Source organism: Rhamphochromis longiceps, linkage group LG17 (genome assembly GCF_057381845.1).
Source record: "Rhamphochromis longiceps isolate RC_006_pf linkage group LG17, R_longiceps_female_GT1.1, whole genome shotgun sequence".
Lineage (NCBI taxonomy): Eukaryota > Metazoa > Chordata > Actinopteri > Cichliformes > Cichlidae > Rhamphochromis > Rhamphochromis longiceps.
Window position 1 is genome coordinate 3611499 of NC_140573.1, and position 26153 is coordinate 3637651.

Consider the following 26153-nt stretch of genomic DNA (forward strand, 5'->3'; position numbering starts at 1 on the left):
GCTTTACATGCACTCAGTTTTCATTTGCATCACTACTGCTGCCCTTCACTCTCCATTCAATTGACCTTTTGGTTCTTGTGTGGGGTTCTGTGTGCTCATGTTCAGTTTCTATTACAAACCGCACTCCCCGGGGGACATGGTTTCAAATGTTGCACAACTGCGCCATCTGCTGGAACAAGCACTTCATAGGCCACATTCCCAGTGTAGTTTGAAAAGTAATTTCTGGGGCTTGTGTTTTTTTTTTTTTTTTATTCAGTGTGTTTTCTTGGTAATCATAATGAGTGGGTTATTTATAACACAAAGAAATCACCTGCTTTTCAAGTATGATGGCTTCATTATAACCAGTCCAGTTCTTTTTTGGTCCCTTAAATGACATTTATAAAACTGCTGTGATATTTGTTATTCAGAATTTCTGACACTCTTGGCCAAATCTGTTTTGACAAAAGACATTTTTTCATGTCAATGAGACTTTAACAGGATAAATGAAGGAAATACAAGTCACTTTCCCAAAGAACAGGTATATTCAAGGCAGTAAATGAAGCCGACTCACGTGCATAAGACAGTTTAAATTGGAACACTTATTTTAAACACAACACTTTGTCAGGACCATTTGTGATATTTTATGATGCACGACTACAAGTTTAAAAATAAGTGTCAGGGCATGCAAATATACTTTGATGGCAACCTAATAACCATGCTGTAGTTTCCGGGTGATAACAAGCAAAGCATTGTAGAATATTTCAATCTGTCACATCAACACAAACAAAAACTTGATGGGGAGGAGAGAGAGAAAAAGTCAGCCATCACATACATGTTTAACCAATTTATTCATGAACATACACGTACAGTTATTGAGTACATTAGTATTTTGTAGCATAGCATTTTGCCTTGACAACAGCTGCTCAGAAGGACGCCCCCACAGAAATCCAGTCAGTCCATTTCCAATGAACATGATCTGGACACTCCCTGCAAAATGCCAAGTACCCTGGATCTCCACAGTGGACATGATGATGCCCCAATGACAACCAACAGATGGCTGTTCTCACAACCGAGGGGAGAGAAAGGGGGGGGGGGGGCGCTAAAGGACTGGGGGGAGCAAGGCTGCTGTTACATTTCAGTTCCTCTCCTGGCTTTAAGTATTGCTCCGACAACCTTTTCCAAGGCATTCTGGGTAACAAAGGAAGCAGGTTTGGGTGGGCAGGGTGGTGGGTCATGAGCCAACACAATGGCCTTATCACACTCCCCCATTTCTTTCACAGTGATAAAAATGAACCGTGACCTCAGCTACTGGGCTCAGGTTCACATGCGACATGAATTGGTTACATGATGGGGGTGAACAAACCGAAGAGGGAAAAAGTGAGGTGAGCCCAATCTTGACACTCCACCCCTCCCCTTGTCATCCACCGTGCTACATCTGCCCAACACTGTTCCTATAAAGCTTCCCTGAATGGGACTAGTGTGCCTCCCTCGACAACAACGGTAATGCACTTTAAACCAAATAGCACAACTTGAACTCTGCAGGGCGGGGCTACAGCAGCACCCCCTCTCACATCCCCCCAGGTATGGGGTGGGAGGAGTCAAAGGGCTGCTCACATTGAATAATTGGACAGGACACCACTGGTACACCACACAAGTAACAAAGTGCTATAGAAAAAGACGACAGCCACACTACTGCGAGCCTTCGAGGAGCCTGAAGCGTGAGGTTACTACGCCATCCTGACAAACTGTCTCACCCCACCTTCCAGAGTTTTCTTAAGATAAGGAATGTTCGAGAGTCGGCTGTAGAGAGCCACAGGAGCGAAGAAGTCACTGCAAACCTCAGTTTTGATATCATTTTAACAGTCTGTCCGGAGGAAGAATGGCAGACTCTTTAAGAGGTTCACTAATGGGGCCAGCCAGTCCGTTTACCGGAATGTTTAAGCGGAAAGCAGTGGAGCACAGGTGGCACAGGAATTCCCAAAGAAGTTGTGGGGGAGTGGGAAAAAGAAAAGTCAGGTGAGGGGGTGGCAACTGTGGATCCCACAGAATAAACTGGACTGGACACTCAGGTGCAGCTAACACATCCATCCTGTCTGGAAATGCTACAGTGCTTTGTGAGTTCTCTTTTAAGTGCTCAAGTCCCCGCTAAGAGTTTAGAAAACAAAAGCTAAAATAAATCACTGGGACAACCTGGAATTTAGCTTGGAGGAGAGGATATATAGATTGGTGTCGCCGCAATGCCAGTCTAAACCACAGCTGTTGTCTAAGAGCAAATACAACAAAAGACTTCACAAGAACCCAAACTAGTTTAGCAGTGAAGAAACAAGTTCATGCTTTTTGAGGGAGGTTATCTTCCTGCAGTCTAACTATTGTACAGAGAAGGAAGAGAGGGGAAAACAGGTCTAGTAAAATACTATGTATATCGAGCCACACTGCTCCCAGTATATTACCATGAGTTTTTGTAACAAAAATCTTGAAACCTTTTTTTCTCCAAGTTCTCTACCAAGAAAAATACAAAACATTATAAGGCGGTAAGTAACTATTTTTTTATTTTTTTTATTTATATATTTCTTCTTTTGAGAAGCTGTTACAGTGCAGTTGATCCTCGAGGCAGCCGGGTCAGGCTTCACTGCTGCTTGCACTCAGCTGGGGGGGCTGCATCCTTCTGTAAGAAACAGGATGGTGGGTGTTAAGATGAAGGCCGCTCCATACGGACTCATTCAAACGGCACGTACGCAGTCACGCCACTCCACCACTCAAGCAGCTACAAACTCAAACTTCTCACCTCAGCTATTTTTAAATGCAACAGAAATGACAAGGATGTGATGACTGACACATTCACATTAGACAGACAGCAGTATGAAAATACTTTTTGTTAAACAGTATTGATGCAAATAAACATCAGGCCAGGGATTCTTTAGGGTGCTGGTGAGACCATTTGAAAGTGACATGACTTTCAGAGGATCGAGTGCACTCCCGTGGGAAGCTCCAGCAGCAGGTTAGCTTAGCAGTAGGCTGGCTCTGCTAAGCTAACATTTTTTTCTAATTATCATATGCAACTTGTGACCTTTAAGTGCTTCATATAAATCTTTCCCCATATGTCTTTGTATCAGCATGAGGCAAAATAGTGACAAACCTTAGATGGCCATTTCAAGTTTTTCTTCTGGAGTGTAAGTGTAAGAGCACTCATGATGAAAGCTAAGCTGACCACAGGTGTGAGGGAGATAAAGTGCTTAAATGGATAAAATAAAGCCCGATGTGGATGGCTTGGAGTTTTATAGTGCCCTGAGCGAGCTGTAGGTATTGCAAGTTTCTTTTACACAGCTAGGAGGTTCCTGTCATTTTTACTTTACTGCAGTCGTGACTGGGAAACTTCAGGGGGCTGTGCGCTCATGTCTGAGTAAGGACCACGTCCCCACCCACCAGCCTCTACTGCACAAAAACCATCAGCTGCCAGCATCCCCAACATGCCAGCCTAACATGCTAGTTTCAGCAATATTACGGTTCCTGCTTTAACGCACATTAGTTGGCATCTACCAGGAGCATGTCAATCTTATGCAACTCTTAAAGCACCCTCAGACATCTTTCAGCACTCGCATGTTACTAAGCACTTCAGAAATCAGTGTGAAGGGTTTCCAACATCATAGAATACACTTTGATTCTCTTATTGTCAGCTGTGCCAAAGGATTAAAGGATTATTCTGTTCCATTTATCAGCACATTCATCCAGTAAACACATTTCTACTCGTCTACTTGATGCATTCTGAGCAACCAGGAATGACAGGTAAAGGTAATTCCTCATGAGATAAACAGTTTGCTCATTTTTCTGAGACTTAAATGTTGCCGTTTGAGAACGCCGAAATGTATCTTGGTGCCTTAGGAAATGACAACTTTCAGATCTCTCTGAAACATTAACGACATGATAGATCTCATTTTAAGACGAGCTGGTGGATCTTCTTGATGGGGTGTGTCAACAGAACAATCTGCTGTCCTCAGTTTGACTTATGGTGAGGAAAGAAACTCGCTCAGTAATCTTCAACAAATGCAGACAAATACTGGAGTTTCGAGGCCTCCATCACTGTGTGAGATAATCTCATAATGAGTCCTGTGGAGGACAAAATAATAATGATTGTTCACTAAAACAAAAAAAAGAAATCAGACATTTCTGTGTAACTTGTTGATTAGAGGCTGATATACCAACATCCAACCAGCTAACTGCCAGAGATTCAGTGACTGAAAATTTAGCTTCAGAATCTCCGCTGGTTAATTAAATTAACAATGGCTGGGGTATATTTTTTTTTAAACCAGCAAAGTTGAATAATGGGACTCCGTATCCACAGTACAAACTTGGGAGAGACCCAAACATCTGCCATAGGAGCCCATTTTCCATTAGCCCTTTCAAAATAACAAATGTCGACACTTTAAACATAAACTCAAGGACTTCAGATCAAATCAATTAGCTGCCAAATAAATGAAACACTGGGGCAACTTAAGGTTTAAAACCACACAGAGGATCATTAAGCCCCCGGCACACTCAGGGTGGGACATCCTTGGACATTACACACTTGCAGAGGTGATGATGGCACGCTGCAGCTGTTCAAGGCTTGATGCCACACACATTACTACAGAGTGAGGTCGTTGCTGCCACCGTTCAACACATGTGGCTTTTAATGAGCGACTCAAAGTACACATTCAAAAAACGAATGCCCTGTCTGTAACCAACACCACTGCTGCAGCATCTGAGCTTCTTTCTCCATATACTACCAGAACTCCAGTTTCTAATGGATCGTAACAGGCCCTTTAGAATTAAAAGCACTTTTGGGGACATTTGAGAGCCATTTAACCAGACATTAAGACATCACAACAGCCCTGTATTGGGGGCATGTAGATGAACAGAGGTCATGAAGGAAAACAAAGGACGTTCATGGACGAACAGACCAATGACATTTAAATGGGAACTCACACATAAACAAAAAGGACATTTTTGCCAAACAAATCATCACCCTGATGAACTAGCCTGTGTTTGTGCATGGGAAGAGTTCAACATGGTGGGGACAAAACAAAGAAGGTTGGGCTCGCTTCAACATACAGAAATGATACAGGTGCAAATGCAGAGCTCTAATATGGGTTAAACTTCATGAAAGAAAAAATAAAAAAGCCAAACCAGTGAGTTAGGATAGTGTTAACACAGCAGCCGAGGAAGGGTGGAGAGAGACAAAGATGGAAAAGCCATAACCCAAAATCAAAAGGTGTGGGGGTGGAGGGTGGTGGGGGTGTGATGGTGGAAAAGCTGACAATTAATGAGCTGTACCTACCAGGATAGGGTTATTTTTCTACAGTCACCACTTAAACCTAGTGAGGAAAAATTTAAAGAGTAGCTGACAAAATATGCCAAAGTGACAGGTGATGAAGACACATCAATGAATAGGAGGGAAAAAAAAGAAAAAGCCAAACTCGCAGAATACAGAATGTCAGATGTTTTAGTTGAGCAAAGCAGCAGCAGAGCTCATGCTTGTTTACATGCTGTGGTGTCAAACTCAGCTTCTTCAGTTTGGTGTAATTCAAAGTTACTAGTCTCAGGCCAAATGAGTCAACACGCAAGGTCATGCAGGTAACCCCTCAAAAACCCAACCGTACAAATGTGACTACCTACAAAAGGACACTTTGAGTCCATTGATCACAGACGTTCATGCATCTTGCTGCCGTTTCCAGTGCTTTTGTTTACTCAGTTTTTTCCAGCTGCATTACCTTCATCAAGAAGGATGCAGAGAATCTCAGTGAACAAAGAGCCCCGCAGGAGACAACCTGTTATTTTGTGTCTCGGGGGGACTAGGCCAAATCTCATCAGATTTGCACTTCATTTGGTGTGTGCATGCCCACTTCTATTCAAATGGTTAAAGATGGGCACAGAATTTCTGGCCCATTAAAAGCTGCTGACCATGACGGGTGGTTCAAGCAATGTTAAACTGATAAATACTGTATAATGTTGTCTTTACATTCCATGCATTTTCAAGTTTATTTCTAATGCAGTGAATGTTTGCTGACAGGTGATGAAGGACCCCTGGCTCTCAGTCACAATACTTTACAAAGTGGTCTGGCTCATTGAGTAACCTGCTGAGTAACCATAATGTAGTAAAGATACATAGTAGTAATTGGACTGTCACAATAAACACAGCTGGTGTGTTCAGGTTACAGTAAATTTGGAATCCTGGGACGTAGGCAGCCTCGGCAGTTCTGGGTGAGGGGGGAGAAAAGCACCTACTTTAACTTGATTGATGACTTTAATATTGCAGTCATTTGTGACTTAAATTAATGTTTTATATCCAGTCTAAGGTTTAGACCAGGGGTCGGCAACCTTTCTGATGGCGAGTGCCATTTAAAAATTCCTCAGAAGTCAGTGTGCCATATGATTGCATTAAGAATAAATTTAATAACACTCTATGAAGTTACACAATAAAAACAAAGACACTTTTTATCCATAACAGCAAATGAACTGTACAACAGAAAATACAAACGCTATTTATGGTCTCCTCACAACAACAAGAAAAATAAACTGGGCCAATTTGGCATGTTTGTTAATACAGAGACATGTTAATGTGATCTCTGGTCTCCCACTCAGACACACAGGTCTCCGGGTGTCCAGCGGACAGCTACCTGAGGACACTCATGTGAGAGAAAATCTGCTCACACAGATATGTAGAGCCAAATACTGTCAATAAGGCCTCTGCAATGTTCTGAAGACCAGCAGGTGAACATGCAGCTCCATGAACACGCACAGCTGTGGATTCCAGCTGCTTCGATGTTGCATTAACTGGCATTACCTCAGCCAGTTAATGCGAGACAAATCCAGCTGCTCATTAAAGATTTCTGGTTTGTTCAGAAAAGAAAACATTGGTCCAAACGCCTGAAAGTCCCAAAAATGCATTGTGTCTCGAGTCTACGGATGTATCCGTGTATTTCCATGGTGCTGATGCTGTGCTGAGTGGACAGCTCCTGAAGCTTTTGAAGTGTCGGAATGTGGAAAGCTAACAACGTCCCTCTAAGTTATTTTTAGCCAAATACAAGTTGAATCTGGTAGTTGGGGTTGTTAGCTATGATACCATCATTAAGAAGCGACACAACTAATGTGTCTATGCGAGCTAATTTGCGATGTGCACCGCTGGCCCAGCCATTTATTTTTTGATGCACCTTCTCAGATTAATTCACTGCGTGTCGTGCTCAGGGCTGGACTGGGACAAAAAACACAGCCCAGGCTTGACTAAAGACCGGCCCACCAGGTATTAAAGCCATAAAGCCTTTGAATGAAAACAAATGCTGCTGTGACAGTGATGTACAGTCTTGTTGGTATATGTATGATTTCTATACATTTTACATCAGATAAACACTTTGGTTGTAAGCTTCAGATAATTATTTAATAACAGCGAGACATTTTAAATGAGAATAAGAAAGTATTTCTTTGTGCCCCCCTTTCCCTGTTAATGCCCTCCTTGGCCCCCTGGCAAAACTTTCCTAGATCCGCCCCTGCACAGTTACCAGCTGTCAGCTACTTAGAAAAGGATCCTGGTGTTATTTAGCTCTCAGAAACAGCTCATAACTTCAACTCATTCATGAGAGAGAATGAGAGAAGAAGCAGCTGAAGCGTAACGACAGAATAAATCCAGCTTTGTGTCTTTTTCATTGTAGCTGAAGTCCGGGACAAACTGCGTCTCTTCTCAGCTCAACACGAAACGCGTAATAATTTCTCTGAATGCAGGACGATTCTGTCTTTTTACGGGACGGTTGGCAACTCTACTAACTAACCTTATGAATAAAATAAAGTTCACTATCAGTAACATCACAGCACCCACCCAGCTGTATAGAAACTCCATCATGCTAGCTAGCACGCAGTACGAGTTATTGTAACTGACTGTAAAAAGTCAGCACAACAAAAATAAACTGCACCTAAACTTGGTTTATATCTGACCAAGATAGACTGCAGGTCATAATTTCAGTTCACCTGACACTCAGACCGGCGGCCGCCTCGGGTCTCTCCTCCTCCTGCCTCTCCTTCCCTCATCCACCTGCTGGCCTCCACCAAAAATCTGGCCAGTCCAGCTATGGTCGTGCCATCAGTAAACCCTTCGCGTGCCGTGCCTAGGGTTGCCGACCCCTGGTTTAGACTAAGATTGACGTGGTTTCCAGATGAATTTGTTCATTAGGTGATGAAGTAAAGATAAATGAATGAAGATAAATTGCTTACTGGCAGATAGATTTTGATACGTTTCTGGGCAGTTACCATAAAATGAGGTAAAATCGTGTCCAAATGTGGCAGAAAGCCTATTGGCTAAAATTCTGTACAAACTTGAAGGACTTTTTTTTTCCTTGTGTCCTTTTGTTTCTGGCATACTGTATCTGTGTTACTTTAGCTTTAACAACAACAACATGCAGCATTCAAATTTCAACAACTTGTAAAAGTCAAGCGGAAAATGGAGCGCTGAAAAGACAAAATATCAACTGGATGCATTTTCTGTCTTAACCAGAGAACCAAACCAAGGTCACAACAGAACAGAAGCTGAAGCAAATTAAAGCTGGTGTAAAATGAGATGCATTTGTTGACAGTATGTATTCTGTATGTTGAAATCAGCTGTTCTCCACCTGCAGCTCAGGATCCTCAGGTGACAGAAAATTATGCAGAAAGATTCTGAACGCAGTGACTCGTGAAGCTATCCATCGCCTTAAGTAAGAAAATCCTGAGCCATCAAAGTTGAGAACTGCTGAGTAAGGTCTTTTCTCACAGCACCAGAGATCTTTACAGACATGTTCTCTCACCTTGGGATCATAGTCGGGGTCGTTCTCCTCGTCAGCCTCCTCTTCACCTTCCTGAACACACAGCACAGGGCAACTTCAGTCTACAACTTCCAAAATGTAAGCTTTAGTGGCCTGTGGTAGTTTTTTGGTGGTTTTACCTCATCATCTGCCTCCTCTCCCTCTTCATCATACTGTAAAAGAAAAACATTTGTTAAGAGCCAGGATCATGCCAAATTAAAATGCTTATCTAAGTTGAATTAATTCTTACAACTCAATCACTTTGTAACCCCACCCAAGATATCAAATGCCCACACTCACATCATCGTCATCATCCTCTATGGCCTCTCCTGTGAAATACAGCACCGCTCGGGGTACGATACGTTCGCGGATGAAGTGGCCAATTTCAAAGTCAGCAGCCAGAATGGCTTCCGAATCCTCATCCTGAAATCAGACAGTTTATTCATGCATTTCCTGAACAAAGTGAGAAAGCAACCAGAGCTGCCCCTGATTCAGCATTTCTATACAAATGGCATCTGAAGTGCGTTTCCTCCTTGGAGGGAAGAATGGGTACAAAACTGATTACAAATCCTCTGGCCTGTCAGGCACTAAGGTTTGCCTTTAAGATGTGCCAAGATGCAGCTGGAGTTAGTGTGTGATAAAATTTGAATTTTGTCAAAATCAAAAGTTGAGAAAACAGTTTGTTGCCAAGCTGTAGTGGCTTTGCTTCTAGTATTACTCAATATTAAGATTCACAGACCAGCCCCTCTGGCAACCTTGACTGTAGTTACTTATCTGGGTCACCAAATCATGTTTTTAAGTCACTACATGATGTTTGAGGTTAATGGAAGTGTGCGTCTCATATAAAGAAGTTCAAGTTAATATCAAAAGACATCCCAGGTGAAATGGTGTGTAAAAGCACCAACTTACCAACTCGCCATTTTCTGGGACTGCAAAGAAAGCACAGATCAAAATGAAACAATGCAAACAAACTCAGACTGGAGCAAACTCTGTATAGCAACGGTCAACTTCTCTGCCATGTCACTCTTACCCTCTGGTGGGGTGAAGAAGTTGAAAAAGGAGTCGTTGGGGACCGTTTTGGTGACCGTCCTGACCGTGCCACGGCCCTTGTGCTTTTGTTTCTTTTTGATTGTTTTCAATGTGACGTTCTTGCCCTTTGTCCATTCAATCGTGCAGCTGTTGTCAAAAACAAGGAGCAATGGAAACAAGGTCAGGAGGCAGCATTTGAAGTGTCAAATCTAAAAAACATCTGGGATGTACGAATTATCCAGTAAGGACTTTCAATTATCCTCTGCCTCTCTGGTTGGAGAGCAATACTGGTGGCCACCAGTGCTCACCCACAACCTCCAAGTTAATACGAGTTAATACGAGTTAGGTATACATTTGATTTATAAATTGTGACCTCGAGGTCACAGAGTTCAGACTCATCTCAGATATTTGGTCGGTGCACCTATGGTATGACTTTCAAAGTCCTATGTCAGTTCACAAGCTGCCACGTTGCCCACTCAACAGCACCACTCCATCAGCCTGTGACAGCTGAGGTGCAAAACTGAAGAAATGATAAGCTCTTTGGCAGCATTTCATTATGTGCATCAAAAGTTGCTTAGAAAACAAAAACCTGAAAAGAAAAAAAAGAATCGCCGACACTCACCCTGTGCAGCTCATGATCTCTGGCCCATCGAAGGAGAAGGGGTCGTTCTCATCGGGCTCTGACCTCATCTTGTAGGTTTTTGTCAACACTGTGTTTGTGAAGAAGTCGTTTGGCTCAAACTGGAACTCTAATGTGAAGCTCTGGTGAACACAAGAGGCTGATGAGCAAACAGTCAGACTGGTTTTAGCCATTTAAAGTATGAGAAGCACACTTACCATTGGCTGTCCTGGATCTGAGAATTTTACTTTAATGTCTTGTAAATGCTTAAGGATGGGTTCATCATGTTCCTGAGGGGAGGGAAGAAGTGGTTTAGAAGCAAACACAGAAAACCACACGAGCCAGCCTATACAGCTATTGGCCAGGAGGTGGAAGCAAACCCTGATTATTGAATTAGAGAAGTAGTCGCTGTCTGTGACCCATTTTCTGTGTGCGTAAACATACCTGCAGCATGTCACTGAGCAGATCCACATTTTTGAAAACCGTTAACCAGAATTCAGGAATGCCTTTGGGGTCTTCTTTTTCCTCATCCTTCTTCTCTTCCTCCAACTTGGCCTTCTCCTTCATCTCATCCTGGTTAAAAGAGGTTTTCTTTTAAGTATTTGTATGTGTGTTTGGTGAATAAACAAACCAAAACATTTTATGCCCCGTCCACATATACAACCACACAGCACTGAACAGTAATGACCAAAAGGGGATGTTAAAAACAAAAAACAAACAAAAAAAAAACCTAGCTTCACATGCAGCACCATAGTACAGATTTAATCCACTCTGAAAAGCAGTTGTCTGAAATCAGTGATGGTTGGATGCTGTGCTGTCACTTTGGGAAGACAATTTGGTCCACGTATGAAATGTGAAAGCAGAAAAATGCAGAAAGCCAAGTATTTGTACAGTAAGCATGCAGGTGTATTTGTCATTTGTCCCTGCTTACGTACCGTCAGCTCTTCCTCTTCATCCGCTTTCCATTCACATTCCTCATCTGTGGGCTCATAAGCTGCTTTCACTATGTCACTTCTCTGTGAGGAAACGAGAGAACCATCTGAATTACATATTTACACATGCATTTATTTTATACTGCAAGTTATACCACAGCAAATCAGTTCTTACAAAATAAACAAATCCTGCATTCTGTGAGTTGTATGAGAACAAGCGATCTCTGGATTCAAATGGCAAAGTAGTCATTTCAAACAGTGTTACTTTACAGGAAAAGGTGCCTTTAACACTGCATTAGTGACATCAGAAACACCCAGAACAGCAGCTTGAAAGCAGTCCTCACTGCAAAGGTGAAGGATCGTGCTAGGGCTGCCCAATTAATCGAATTTTAATCACGATTACGATCTGGGCTTTTAACGATCATTAAAAATGACTGAGCCGATTATTAGCCCCTCCCTCATTTATCCGCGACACCTTAAAGGCCGGTCCGTGAAAATATTGTCGGGCATAAACCGTCCGTGGCGCAAAAAAGGGTGGAGACCGCTGATTAAGAGGACCCGAGGGAAGCTCGGAAAGCTAAGCAGAAGTTATTTGGAGAGTGACTGCCGTTGGTTGAAAAGAGAGTTTAAAAAAAAAAAATTTCAGTGGTGTTGCACACTATTTTATATTATTTTTTTAAAGTCATTGTTAACCCTTTAAAGCCGGTCAGAGCAGCACGCTCCGTTTTGCGTAACTATTTTTAAATCCCTGTAGAACCTGAACCGTGTAAGCTAGCGCAATAATTTGTTTTGCATATGAAACCGGAGGAGTTGTACTTACATCTGATGCCATCAGCTTGTCCTCGGTCACAGTTTCGTTCCACATATAGCTTTGCAAAAACTGCATAAAAAGCTCTTGCAGGAACAAAAACATAATATTCCAGAAACAGGCTTTGCCGTTCCTATCAGCTGGTCGTAACACTTCCCACAGTGAAATGATGCACCTGCTGTTTTCTTTGCAAATTTGCATCATAGGATTGTTTTTTGTTTTTCCTGCAGTATATAAAAATTGCTGTATCTCCAAAATAAAACTATGAAGACACTCAAAGTAAATTTCCTGTTGTTGTAAACTATTTTTTGCAACTTTATTGTATTTAAAGTTTTGAGGGATAAACCTCTTAAATTTCTCCAAGTAGAAATATATGTAAACAAAACAAAAGCGATTTTCAATTTTTTTTAGTTTATTGCACTTTTTTGCAATTTATGTAATTTACTATGGACTTAATGCATACATATTATTAAAATATGGGCTATAACAGTTGTATTGATGTATAGCAACTTGAAATGCTCCCACAAATGGCACTACAGCATGTAAAAAAAATAAATAAAAATAATATAAGCTCTGGTGGACTTGGTTCTATAGTAGGTCTTAAAGGGTTAAATAAATATCGTCAAATAATCGTGATCTCAATTTCAGTGAAAATAATCGTGATTATCATTTTTGCCATAATCGAGCAGCCCTAGATCGTGCACTTATGTTACACGCAGTACAACAGTGTGATCCAAATCCATAAAGGGGCTTTTTACAACCTCTTCTTTCATCACCTTCTGATGCAACACAAAGCAAACCTTTCAACACAAGTCAGCTTAAAGCATTTACTTGACTATCAGTTAACATTTAAGAGGAACTATTTTTATAGTTGAGAAAACAACTCATTTCATTTCCCAGAAAAATTCTGGTCCCAGATTATCAAAGGTTTGCAGCATATCTGAGAAAAGCTGCTTTCTTGGCTCCACCACAGATGGAAGAATGATGAAAGAGCTATGGTTACTATAGATACACTGACACACATGGAGTGTGCTCAAACAGCAGACCAGAGCCATACGTTTTCTATGCAAGCTCCAAGTTCCCTGAGCTGCTTCTAAATCCTGATGTAGCTTCACAGATTCAAGAAAGTGTGCACTCGAGACAAATGATGCTCAAGGAGAAAGCGTCAAACACATCAGTATCAATGCAGGTCTAAACCTACTCATGTCCAGTTACAACGTGAGAGCTGCAAGTCTTGTTCAAATCGAGCGCTTTGGCCCTCAGGAAGCGCTCAGCAGATTCTTGTATTTAATCAATGTTTAGGTAAATGTATATGCAACCTGTAGGCTTATGAGAGTTTCTTCTGAAGAGCAGAATTTGTGATTCAACCGTTCTTCAAAAAAACAAAAATAAATAAATACATTCTAAAAAGAGTTTTTAAATTGTCATTTATGTCCTAAGTCTCTGTAAAGGAAAGAGCCATACAAAATTAGGCTTCTGGTCTTACTGTGAGTGACTAAAGAGTGGCTGCATCACACTGGAACACATAATACGCAGTAAGTTTTACTTTGTGGTGACAAACCATGACTTCTTTACAAAGTATACACAAGACCAAAAACATACTTTGTCGAAGAGGGGCTGGTAGAGGGCAGCATACTTTCTTTCCAGCTCATGTACTTCCTCGTAGAACTTCGCTTCAATGTGGGCACATTTGACCTGCAGGTTCTTGAGAGCATTGACACGTCTCTTTACGACCTTTGGTAAACTGAGGGAGGACACATGAACAGAAGACATGAGGACAATCCTGGTTATTGAAAAGTAATATTTAAACTCCAAATAAAAAATGTAAGTATAAATATATATATACTTGATTGTCATTCGTTTTCTAGCCCTTACAAAAAAAATTTAAGTCACAGGGGGGAAAAAGTGATTGAGGCAAAGAGCGGCCCCCTCTTCAGAAGTTAATCTGCAGAGAGCTTTAGAGAATGGCAACAAAGTGCAGACATACTCTCCCCAGAGGATCCATAGTGAGTCAGGATGGCCTTCCAAGAAAACATTTTAAAAACAGTAAAAAAAACTATGCTGAGAACTGCTTTTATTCAGATTTGCTTCATTTAACACCAGCGTCAGTTTCTTTTGCAGATTTACTTGGTGGACACTTGGGGAACTTGTGGCCTGGGTCTTGCTGTAGATGAGAGAGGGGTTCCTCCTCATGTCTTACAAGGTCACTTCCATGTTTGCTTTTAATGACAGACAGTTTATATTTTTAAAACGCAAACTGAAATGAATATGAAACCATTTCATCACATCCATGCTTCTCATTTCCAACTCATCGCAGACTTATTTTGTAGGATGCTACCGATTCCATTCAGCTAGCTTTCAATATAGTGCATTTATCTGATGGTGGAATAAATTCTCCTGTAATGCAAATCTGCTCTTTCTGCTTGTTCTTTCACATCAGACCCCATGTTTCTGCTTTTGAAGGTGCACATCTCTGCGGTCCCATTTGGACACCCTGCAACTTTAACATCCTAATTACATCTTTAGAATCTGTTGAATGATCAGTTAACCAGACTCAGAAGTGCAGAGAGACTGCACCCAGTCAAGTTTCTCTGCAGTGTGGTAAATTAGAGATGCCTGCACTAGTCTGGCAGGGGAATGCGTGTTTGAGTCCCAAGTGCTGGGATGCAACCGGTGAGTTTGGTGGTGACTGCCAAACACTTGACATGTTGATTAAAGAGCTGCTTGCTGATGGTTTTGCTGAAGAGAGGAGCAGTGGGTGGCTCAGCCCTGTAGCCAAGATGCACAGCGACGCTCACAACCTAGCATCTCAGAAGCCCCAACCACTGACTGAACTGTCGCCGTTTCAGCAAGCATCCTTCAGTGTGGTTTTTGTTAAAAGTATCTCCTCCACTTGGATTGTTTTCGTTTTAACTATGACTCACGTCAGCTGCGATTACATTTCCTGGACTCAGGCAACAAATTGATCCATGTTAACTCAAGTGACTACACAAAATAAAGTCTTTGTGCAGCTATTCGCCCACTAAAGCAGCCCTCATTATTTACAACTGATGCCAGTACTATGCCCTGAAATGCGGTGCCCCACTGTCCTTTTTCCACAACATCATTGTATGCATTTATTTTAAAGGCTCTCTGGTATGCTGTTTTATGAAGGACACCAGGTGCTCACAGCCACTTACACTGAGAAAGCAGAGCTAGACTTTGGATTTTGCATTTTAAAACGAACAGACAATTTTGTCTTGTTTGAACTTCTGTTTAATGTTTCACTGCCTACAGTCTGGAAGTGGTCTGTAAGACATTAAATGGGTTTTCCTATTACCATACATCTCACCTTTATGTGCCTCAGCATACCCAATTTAAAACCAGCTGTCCTTACAAAGTGATGTTTGAAACTCAACATGCGTTCTTCCTTCATCGCATCCGAGACGATAATAGCTGACCTCGCCAGGGGCTGAGGCTTCCCACTTCAATGTAAGAAGCCCACCTGCTTCACACTGAAACCCGGTTGTATTTCTTGAGCCATGTAGTGTCACACCGGTAGATGCTCATCAACTCATGACTCGCTGGTTTTGACTGCACCGTTGGTGTTGACCTCAACTTCAAAGTCATTTGCATTTCTACTCAACAAGGTGTCGTCACCATTTCAGATACTCATCAGTATGCTGAAGCATGTAGATTGTAGGTGGATGTTTTTGATTGTCTATTTGCAAGGAAGTGATTGCTGTAACTGATGGAAAGCCCACAGCAACAGTTGCCAACAGCCAGACTTTTAAAAAAAAAAAAAAAAAAAAAAAAAAAAAAAAAAAGCAGGATCTACTGAACAAAATTTAGTGAATACCACTCTTGCATAAAAACCTTAATATAAAAACAAAAACGAAGTCTGTACATTATTCTCAATTCAGAGCTGCCTGTGTGCTGCTCAGGCAAGACAAATGAGCCATCCCTCACCTCTCCATGTACCCTGATGGTGAGCCATTCAAACCATCCAGCCTCTCCTGCAGCGCAGCCAGGATCTGTGGATTCTGCATCATCTGGACAGTCAGCTGACGAGCTGAAGAGAAACATACAGTGAAAAGAAATCTATGAGCAGAACTTGAGCATCATCTCAGAACTGATGTTGAGCGGGATTCACTTAAAACTACACTCAAATATACTGATTTATAATTGAAACCCAAATCAGGAGCTGCACAATAACAATTTCACGATTGTTTTTGTAACCATTCCATCACTGCTCGGTGGAGTGCTCTTAAGTACTTTGCTTGTTGTATGCTTTAAAGTGTGGAAACAGAGGTTGATGTCTGGTTATGTGCATTATGAATGTTGCATATACATATATGCTCAGCAGTCAAAGAGTGCTCTTTGTGCAGCCAGACAGGTGACAGATGGTACAACCCAAGTGTCCGACACATTGCTCACACCTATCAAAGCTCAGTCAGATTGCTGCTGGCAGGTGAGAAGATTAAAAAGACTGGAAGTCACTTTTCTCTGCTGGCACATCCTGGACATTTTCCTTGTGTTACAAGCCAAAAATCAGCGAGCTGTCTGGGATGCTGCACCGAGTCAAATAAATAAGCTTCTCTGAATTTAGACAAAATCAGCTCCTTAAGCAGATGCTTTAATGTAGAATTCTGTAGTAGACCAAAAACACAAGAAGGGGGCTGTTATGAAGTGACAAAACAAATGTTGCTCCCCTTGTGACAAGGGGTCACCACAGCAGGCAGCGCCACATGTTTTTATTTGGTATAGTTTAACCCTGGATAACCTTTCTGAAGAAACCTGAAAGTGGATTTGTGTCTCTGACTGAAACTGAACCACTGAGCTGTGTGTAAACCACCACATTAGATTGTTTTAGAGAAGCATCACTACACCTTTACAAACTGATCCCCCTGTAGTCTTCAACTGTTACATTTGAGGTTTTAAAGCTATACACACTTAAACCGGGTCACTGAGGGGGATTTGAATTATGTTAAAACCCATTTGCAGCACTGTCAGAATTAAGTTAACTAGCAGCTGTAGCACATTCCTCAAGTTATGTAAATGCAGGGGCAAGTTGAGCAACTATAACTGCCCATGTTGTTAAACTGACACCAAAAAAAACAAAAAACAAAACCTCAAGTCAAAGTCTATCGGCTCAGCTTACTGGAACGACTGTAGGTAGGGCTGCTCGATATAACGATATATGTCGGATGACGATATAAAAACATCTATCGTTTCATTTTACGCTATCGTTTGTTTCGTGGTGTTGCAAAATAAACTGTTTACGGTAATGTTTTTTCATGGTTCTGATGTCCCTGTAGTGGCTATATTCATTTCTTAAAGTTCTCTCTTTCTCTTATATTTAATATAACCACACAGATGGACAAGCGCCTGTTTTTATGCATCGTCGATGCAACAACGACGGTAACACCATCGCGTGTCCACTTGTTTATTTTCCACATAAACCTTTCACAATAAAGCTCAAGATCCTGTTGAGACTTTTCAAAATAAACTGAATCACGTGAAAGATGCAGAATGTTTACGGATGAGAAGTAAAAAAGAGCCGCCAGGTGCTAAAAAATAAACCTTAGACTCAAACGTTAGAACAGGCTTCTCCCCGCAGCACGCCGTGTAATAAATACTCAAAGAAAACGGCGTCGTTACAACTCATGTCTAAAAATGTATCGTTTCATGCATCGGCTAAAACACTCGACTCCAGCTACGCGCAGCTGGAAACACTTCACGCAAGTCGAGCTGCCCGAGATTCACAGAATTTACAGAAAATGTTACATTTTTGTGATTTATATCGTTATCGGACGACAGATGTTTTATATCGGGAGATGAGATTTTGGTCATATCGCACAACTGTAGTAGTAACTGAATTTCAACCAAGGTGCCGCTACTACACAACCAGCAATAAAAACTTGTTTTTAATCATTACCAAATCTACCAACCACAGGAACTGCTCTATAGTGCATCCACACACTACAGAAACTGTACTACACCACAGTACCTGTGCAACTGACGCTACAGCATTACTGAAACCCTACAATAAAGCAGAGGAGTATCTGCAGGGCGTGGGGTGCTTCATGTAATTAATAGATTTACATTCATCTCAAACATCAGTTAAAAATCTCAAATGTTCAGAGCTTGTGATTCCCAAGTTACAGGTGTTCCACAACAGCCCTCATGTGTGAAATCTCAAAAGATTTCTTAATGAGGGTCTACACTGCATGTTAACGCCAGCAGGCTGCAACCATGTATTACTCATGCATTTATAATCCTCCCCCAGCTTCTAGGTCTTGTGTACAGACTTCCTTAAAGTGTGGCCGCTGTGACAGATCAGACGTAGGCAGCCAGAATCAGTCTTCTTTCAAGTCTGGCTTTTAAAACACTGCTCAAACTAGCTATAAAAAGATAGGCCCAAGCAGCAATCTATATCTAGCCACAATAAGCCGGGAGTAGGCCAATATGTGAGGAGTCGTCAGAACCATTGAGGATCAAAGAATACATAAACAGCATCGAGATCCCAAAATAAAACGGATCAGTGCTCCCAGCTCTCAACTGTTAAGTCTATTATGCTGTATTCAAGTTTATGTGCCACTTTGTTCACCCACTGATACTGAGTGTTTGAATTGCCATCTTCTCAATGTTATCACTTGGCTATTGATATTCCTTTGGCACTGGCTAAATAGCTTTTTTTGAGGGGGGGCACATGTGACCCCACATTCCCCCACTTCTACATTTCACCTAAACCACAGAATATGCGCAATTCAACTCTAGACTGTAAGTATACTGAGACTGCCTTACCTTTGCTGTTTTCATCTTCTCCCGTCTCCTCCTCTTCCACTTCCTCAACATCCTCCATATCTGCTGGGTCCATCTCAGCCTGATCTTTGCTGCTCAAGGAGAGAGGGGAAGGACAGAGGGTGGAAATGTTAGCCAAAACAAAGCAGTACTTATGAAGGAACATTTAAGATTGGCCAAACACTCCTGCCATCTTTTGGCTGATCACTGACCACTATGCCAGCCACATGTGGCAGTAATAGCATGACTAACAATGAAGAGCCAACTGCCATGCTGACACACCTTGCCCAAGATCATCCTGATACTGAGTGAGGGCCAGCAGTGATGCGGTGCAGCTCTAAAAATTCACTAGTAAACAAAACTGGAGTCTGCCTTTACCCATGATGCTGCTCAAAGCAGTGAAACATGATGCCCAACTTCAAGATGCAGCACTATCACAGTTCAATACCGAACATAACACAGCTTCACTAGCCCGTCTCATCCTTCCACCAGGCTGCAGACTATTGTGAAAAATCAATGCCCAAGAGTGGAAGAATTTAAGAGTCAAAGAGACAGCTTCCATCCGATTGGGCCATTGTTACAGAGCCATACATGTTTTAAAGGTGGCCTGTAAAACACTCATTTAAAGGGGGAAAAAAAGTAACCCTAGGTGTTGGAGAGGTGTGTGGAGGAGCTCCTACTGCACTGCACCCTTAGATTTAACCTGAGGGGCACTTTCTGAATCTGAAAACTCAGTACCAGAAACTGCAGTTCCTCCAATGACCACATGAAGCTGGCTCCAAAAACAAGTCCAACTACTGTAGGCTTCATGTTAAAAAGTCCCATTTCATATCATAATGAGTGTGCAACTATAAATCACTGCCTCTTTTGCAACAACGACACAGGAATTTTAGAATAAAAGGCTGGGGTGTGGATGCTTTGACAGGTGTCCCACCTGCAGCAAACCCTTTGTCAGGCTTTACCGCAACTAATCTGGACCTCTCCATGGTTCTGCTTTTGGTATATTCAAGGTTTACCTTATAAGCACAAAAAATGTCACCTTCAACTTAGAAAAGAAAAAAAAAAAAAAAACGAGTTGACAGAGAGGCCCAATGTTTAATTTTAGTTATCAACACCACATAATGTACTTACTTGTCGATGTCTGCCATATTAACCGAGTCTCAAGTGATGCTAGAAAGAAAGAACAGAACCAGTTAGCTTAGAAATCCTGGATTACATGTTATTGTTACCAGAGGGGTGCACTACACAGGCTTTTTGCAAAATTGTTCAGCCTAAAGGCAAAGCTGCATCCATCCTAACCAGGTTAGGAGATGGCAACTTATTAACACAACCTGCTCAAAATGACTAGTTTCAGTTTAAAAACTGGCTGCAAGAGCCAGAGTAAATCATTTAATGACAATAGAAATTTCATACGCACAAAGGTGTAGTGCAATTTGTATAAGTACCAGAGGGCACCGAAGACACATGCATGAGGTTACGCATGATTGAGCTAGAGCACACTTTATGTTATGCAACTTCTGTTCTCACAGTGGAAAGTTCAGGAGTAATGACCACAACCAAAATGCGGCTCTTATCAGTAGTTCATCCGTCTGTTGAGCCTCATCTCTACCTTTACACATCTTTTTCTAGTAAGCAGTTAAAGGGTGAATACCACCACTCTGAACAATTTTATGTAATATACTTAAAAACAAAAAGCCTGGCATGTCCACTAATATTAAGAACTTGCAGAAAGGAAAGGTATCTGCGGGGGCATTGAGGATATTAATGTGCATTCATGTTTTTAATTAGTACACTAAGATTTCTGTTGAACACCGTTTACAACCAACTTCTAAGCTAATATAAAGATACTGGTTTAAATTTAACAGTCCTTCATTGTGTTGTTAAACAGCTACTGGAATGTTACTGAGCACCTCCACAGTAAAAAAAATAAATAGAAAAATTTCTGCAATAAGCGCCCCACAATGTTGTTAGAGAACGCTAATAATAAACCACAAAAACTCGAGTTACTTCATATCAAGTCCCTTTCCCTTCTTATTACCACAAAACTAAAATGATATAGTTTTTATTGTATAATTTTAAAAATGTAAAACTGCAGCCTCACCATTTTGATGCAAATGAAACTAAACTGGCTGTATAAGTAATGCTACTCCTGAAAATAGTGCACACACAGCACTACCCTCCACTCCAGAGGAAATGCATGAAAAATGCATATAAAAGGAACCCTAGGCTGCAGTCAACACAGCACTGACAGCATCTCACGAAAGATCAAACCAGAGCCTTATGAGGCATTCACACACTGATTAAAAACAAAAGACTGAAAATGACTTTAGTGCATATGAATGTCATCTTTCCCTCATTAGTCCTTTGCCGATCAGTACAGCAGTCTGTTTAGCACTGTGGCTACTATTACCTGCTATGATCGATATTCAAATAAACTTTACTAATCTCTAATAACACGCCCATCCCCAAATAATTAATAAATAAATAATTAACTTCTTTTTCCAAAGAATTTTTATTAAACACTCAGGATTTGTCTAAATCCATCACATGCTTATTTTAAGAGTCCCATCCCAGTCTACATGGGATCAACCCTGGCTGTTAGTCAGTCACCCCCTTGCCACTCAGCCAAGGCCACCTTCCCCTGAGAGACTGATTAGGGTGGCGGGTCCTTGATGCAATTCAGTTGCCTCTCCCTACAGACATATTCCAACTCCACCAGCTGGGAGTTTAGCTGCTTGACAGCAGTCCCTTTTCTACTCCTGTAGCCTGGTACAGTTTGGTTTAGCACTACAGGAACCAGTTCTCCACCAGCTCTAGGATGAGACTTGCATGCAATTGCTGCTAAAACCCATAAAGGATGGACCCGAGACTCACTGAAGAGGCAGCTGAGTGCCATGGAGGAACACATGAGCCAAAGTATTTTTTTTCCCCATTAAGAAAAAAAAAAACAATTATTCAATTTTTTAAAAGTCTAATGGACTTTGACTACCACTACTTTATCATGACAATGTTACAAGACACATTTTATATGAATCATCACTGACCTAGCAACACATGAATGACACGACGGCATTTCAGCAGAGTGCAGATGATGGTAAAAGGTCCATAATCCTTTTCCTGACTGCCATGTTCTTGCTGCTGTCCCAACTCATTAACTACATTCAACTGTCATCCCAGGGGCAAATCTGTCCCTTGTTAGCCTGTAACACTAGCAGCTGCAGGGCTTCAAGAACTAAAGCCCAGGAGCTTATAATCTATTACACTTAACTTTTGACAAATTAGAATCGAAACCAAAAATCTATGTAGGTCTTTCAACAGAGCAAGGAAATTATTTCAACAAAGCAGCATATCATAACTGTTTATCTCAGGTGGGCTATATTCAGCCAATACGCCAAGATTATTCAGCTGCAGAGCTGATGTGACACTTTTAGTTTGGAAAAGTCACATGACAGATCAATAATGTGTTTCTTCCCTCTTGCAGAGGATAACTGATTTAGGGAGAAGCCTGCCTTGTTGGCTGGTTTGTGACTTTAATTACATCCCATTTCTCAAATGAAACCTGCAGTCTGCCACTTTTGGAATAGCAAGAAACGTTTTTAGGCTTTCACTTTTTAAGTTTACACTGACAAATGAATAAATCTGAAAGTGTCTAGGAATAATAAAAGCACATGTGCTTTGTTACTCTAGGATGACACCCACCATCCCTACCACCTCTCTATTTCTCCAAATTATTGATAAGTACTGGAGAAAGCTCTTAGGACAAAAAAAGAAAAAAAAAAACTTCCACTGTGCAGAATGAGATGACAGTGTTTTTAGTTGGGGTAGTTGACTTATAATGCACGAAACAAAGACTTGGGTATATTACGCACAGGATAATACCAGCCTGGAGCATTTTCTATCAAATTGCCGAGGCCAACCTGCGTCAATATCAACAGCATGCCTCATTGTTTAAGTCCCTAAAATACCTCAACTTGTTTTTTCATTGTGAAAAGTGATAACAACATCAGCGCTTCCAGAGCTATATGTGGCGATTCATTTGAACAAAAAAGATTTAAGCTGCTCCCACTTTGTATGGTGTGTAATTGCCATTAAAAAAGAAAAAAAAGACAACTTAAACCCACCTACGTGTTCCCTAGAGAAGACTAATTGCAACACGGAGCAGCTAATTGATTACATTCTCCTAAAAACATCAAACTGGCCCAAAGACAGACCCTTACTCAAGATAGCCATTTCTTCTATCCCTGCCCAGCGACCACGTGTTGCATGCTGAAGTCATGTCGACCCATTCATGACTAACAAAAAGCCCCGGGTGGATGCCTGCCTGCTGAAACCACATTTCGGCTTCATTTGGCAGCCAACCTCTTGAAACGTTTACTCATTTTACCCACATAAAACAAGCCGGACTCCGGCTAGTGTACAGACCAACTTTAGCCGGCCTGCCTCAGTCTAGTATCAAAGAGCTCTTGTGTGTGCGCTGCTAGTTAAAGCTAGCTTGCGTGCTGCTAGCTCGATGCGCACTACTCGGGGAGAGCAAGTGGGAGGAACAGCTTCGACAGACACGGTGCTGTAACTAGAAAATATGGGCCAGTTAGGAAGTGGTGTCAACGCTCCAGCACCACGTTTTAACCAGCTTCCCCTTATGTAATAGAACCGACTATCCAATTCAACCAAACGCCGCGTGCCGTTATCAGTAAAGCTCAGTCTCGTGAACAGTCCCCCGTCCCCCTCCATCTCCACCCACCCATCCTCCACAAAAATAAAAATAAGGTCAAGTCCAAAATTACAAGAAAGGAGACACGTGTCAACAAATGTCGAAAAACGCCGACAAGTGCCGGACTTAGCCAGCGTTTTGTCCTCTCTGCGAATGCAATGACTGGTCAAACAGTCCGGTGGAAGCGGACGAACATAAACGCTGTTTTATTGTTTTTTTTTTCCCAAATCGCGTGTAACGTTAACACACATCATGGTGGAGCCAGTCTCAATGGCTGCTGCCACTGTCTGACTTGACTAGCATTAGCAAAAGCAGCGCTGTCACCCTCTTGCCACCGTTCGCTCATACAGTGGGACTGAAATTCAACTTCGGGGACGACGACCAAGTTTGGGGCGTTAGCGCCGAAGCCATTCCCAACTCCCGTCTCTTACCTTCGCTGTCTAGCCGGAGGCTGGTTTGGTTAGCGGCGCTACGCAGTGAAGCGGTCTCGGGGAAGAAAGAGACTCCGCTCCGATGGCGGTAAAAGGGAGAGAGATCCCGCCGCCTGCGCTCATATACATCCGACGTCATCACGTAAACCGGCAATCACCGAGGCAACGCTGTGCATGGGAGGGGCGGCGGTGAGGTTGCCCCTAGGGGGGAAAGCAGAGGATGAGGAAACATCGTTCCAGTCCTCCTTATAGTCTTCTAATCATCTGGTTGCTGCTCTTCATCACCTCATTCATTCATTATCGTCACAACTCTCTCTTAATCAGCGTCTTAAACTTCTTCACCATGTCATTTCCAGTCATTATCTTATACCACGATTGTCATGATCGCAGCTACCAGCTCCATTGCCTTCATCGTGCAAGCAGTCGTCTTCATCATCACTGCCTGGGGAACTGATTACACTCATCATCAAATCAAATCAAAATTTATTTATATAGCACATATTAAAAACAACAGTGTTGACCATAGTGCTTCACTGTCAATAAAAACATGAGACAGTTAAAACAAACAATAGAAGAGGACAACAAACAATAGGTAACAACGCAACAAGCTAAAACAGCCAACTAGACAGAATCAAAAGCCAAAGTAAAAAAATAAGTTTTAAGACGTAATTTAAAAGACTGGATAGACTCGGCAGTGCGAATATGAACGGGGAGGTTATTCCAGAGTCTGGGTGCCACGGACGTCATGGACGTTGTGACGCTCGTCCTTTTGCCATAATCTTCATTCTCAGTTTCCCCAGCAAGATTCGTGCTCCCCCTGTTATTAGCATCAAAATCACCATGTCTTCACCAGCATCCCCAGCCACTTTGACTACAACAAACCACACTTTGGGACCTTTTGTTGGCGGTATCTATTTTAGTCATAAAAACTCTCAGACTTCAATGCTAATGTGTGTTTCAGCTGTTCTAGCTATGTTTTAGCTTTTCTGTGAAGCACTTTGTGGTTTTTATCTTGAAAGGTGTTATGCAAATAAAATGTTACTTACTTTTTACTTTACTTACATGGTGACCCAACAACGTACTCACACTTTATGGTGGTTTGCTTAAAAATGAACTGTGTGTACACCGCTGTTACACTGAACAATAGCACACCCAAAAAAGTTTTTTTTATAGATTGAGGACTTAAAATCTGAGATAGGTAATGGTTAGCAATGGTTAGCACTCTTGCCTGGCAGCAAGTAGGTGCTGGGTTCAAATCCACCATCTGGCCAGGGCTTTCCTGTGTGGAGTTTGCATGTTCCCCTTTGTCTGTGTGAGTTCTCCCTCTGGGTGCTCTGGTTCCTCCCACAGTCTAAAGGCATGCAGTTAGTGGGGTTAGGTCGAGTGGTGATTCTGTCCATCAATGTCCCACCATATAAGCGAAAATTTATCAGGTGGTTTTTGAGGGAAAGTGTATGCCGCCGGTTAAAAAAAAATAGCCTACACACATTTGAGTGATGACATATCTCAAAACAGAGACAGCCGGATAGAAAACCTCTTCCTAGTGACCCGGAATGAAGCCAGAAGCAAAGACTGGAAGGATTTCACTGTGATTCATCCATCAGGCAGCACCGGACTCAGTGTTACTAACACCAGGCACACTGCTTGGCTTCTACCCTCCTCTGAGCAATACCTGGCACCAGCCCAGAGGTCGGATCTCTCTCATTCCACACTTTCCCAGAAGACAAAGCCTTCCCACATGTGTCTTTGATGGCACAAAACTCAAAAGTGAATATTTCCCTGAGTCATGCCAGCCAGAAGCACAGGAACAGAAAGCAGATAAAAACAGTGAGAGGAATTGTTTTCCAGCTTTCACATTATAGGTCCACGTGAGAGCTGCCAGGTAAACCCCACTTTGAAACACGTGTATTTTTATTGTCAAAACCTACCAAAAGCCTTTTCCCCCCCAAGGACACCTATATCCATTTCTGTTATATTAATTCATTTTTATTTCTAGTGTTACTTTTTTCTTGCAAGTTTTGTGCTTTGCTTGTGTTTTCTGTTTCTTCTCTCTTTTC

At 41.9% G+C, this 26153-nt stretch overlaps 1 protein-coding gene across 2 annotated transcripts; it reads right to left on the reverse strand.

Moving 5' to 3' along the window:
- Positions 1-808: 808 nt before the first annotated feature.
- Positions 809-24215, reverse strand: nap1l1 (nucleosome assembly protein 1-like 1). Of its 2 annotated transcripts, none has more exons than XM_085386666.1 (15): positions 24097-24215; positions 20086-20124; positions 18958-19046; positions 16120-16222; positions 13774-13915; positions 11367-11447; positions 10876-11004; positions 10650-10721; positions 10435-10574; positions 9814-9959; positions 9693-9712; positions 9084-9206; positions 8924-8956; positions 8787-8837; positions 809-2644 (listed from the first exon to the last, which is right to left on the reverse strand). In XM_085386666.1, the coding sequence occupies exons 2-15, from the start codon at positions 20100-20102 to the stop codon at positions 2606-2608; spliced, it is 1185 nt and encodes a 394-aa protein (XP_085242792.1). In that variant the 5' UTR covers positions 20103-20124; positions 24097-24215; the 3' UTR covers positions 809-2605. The 2 variants fall into 2 exon arrangements, with proteins under 2 accessions (XP_085242792.1, XP_085242793.1); XM_085386667.1 differs by lacking the exon at positions 809-2644 and adding an exon at positions 5158-5330.
- Positions 24216-26153: the final 1938 nt, after the last annotated feature.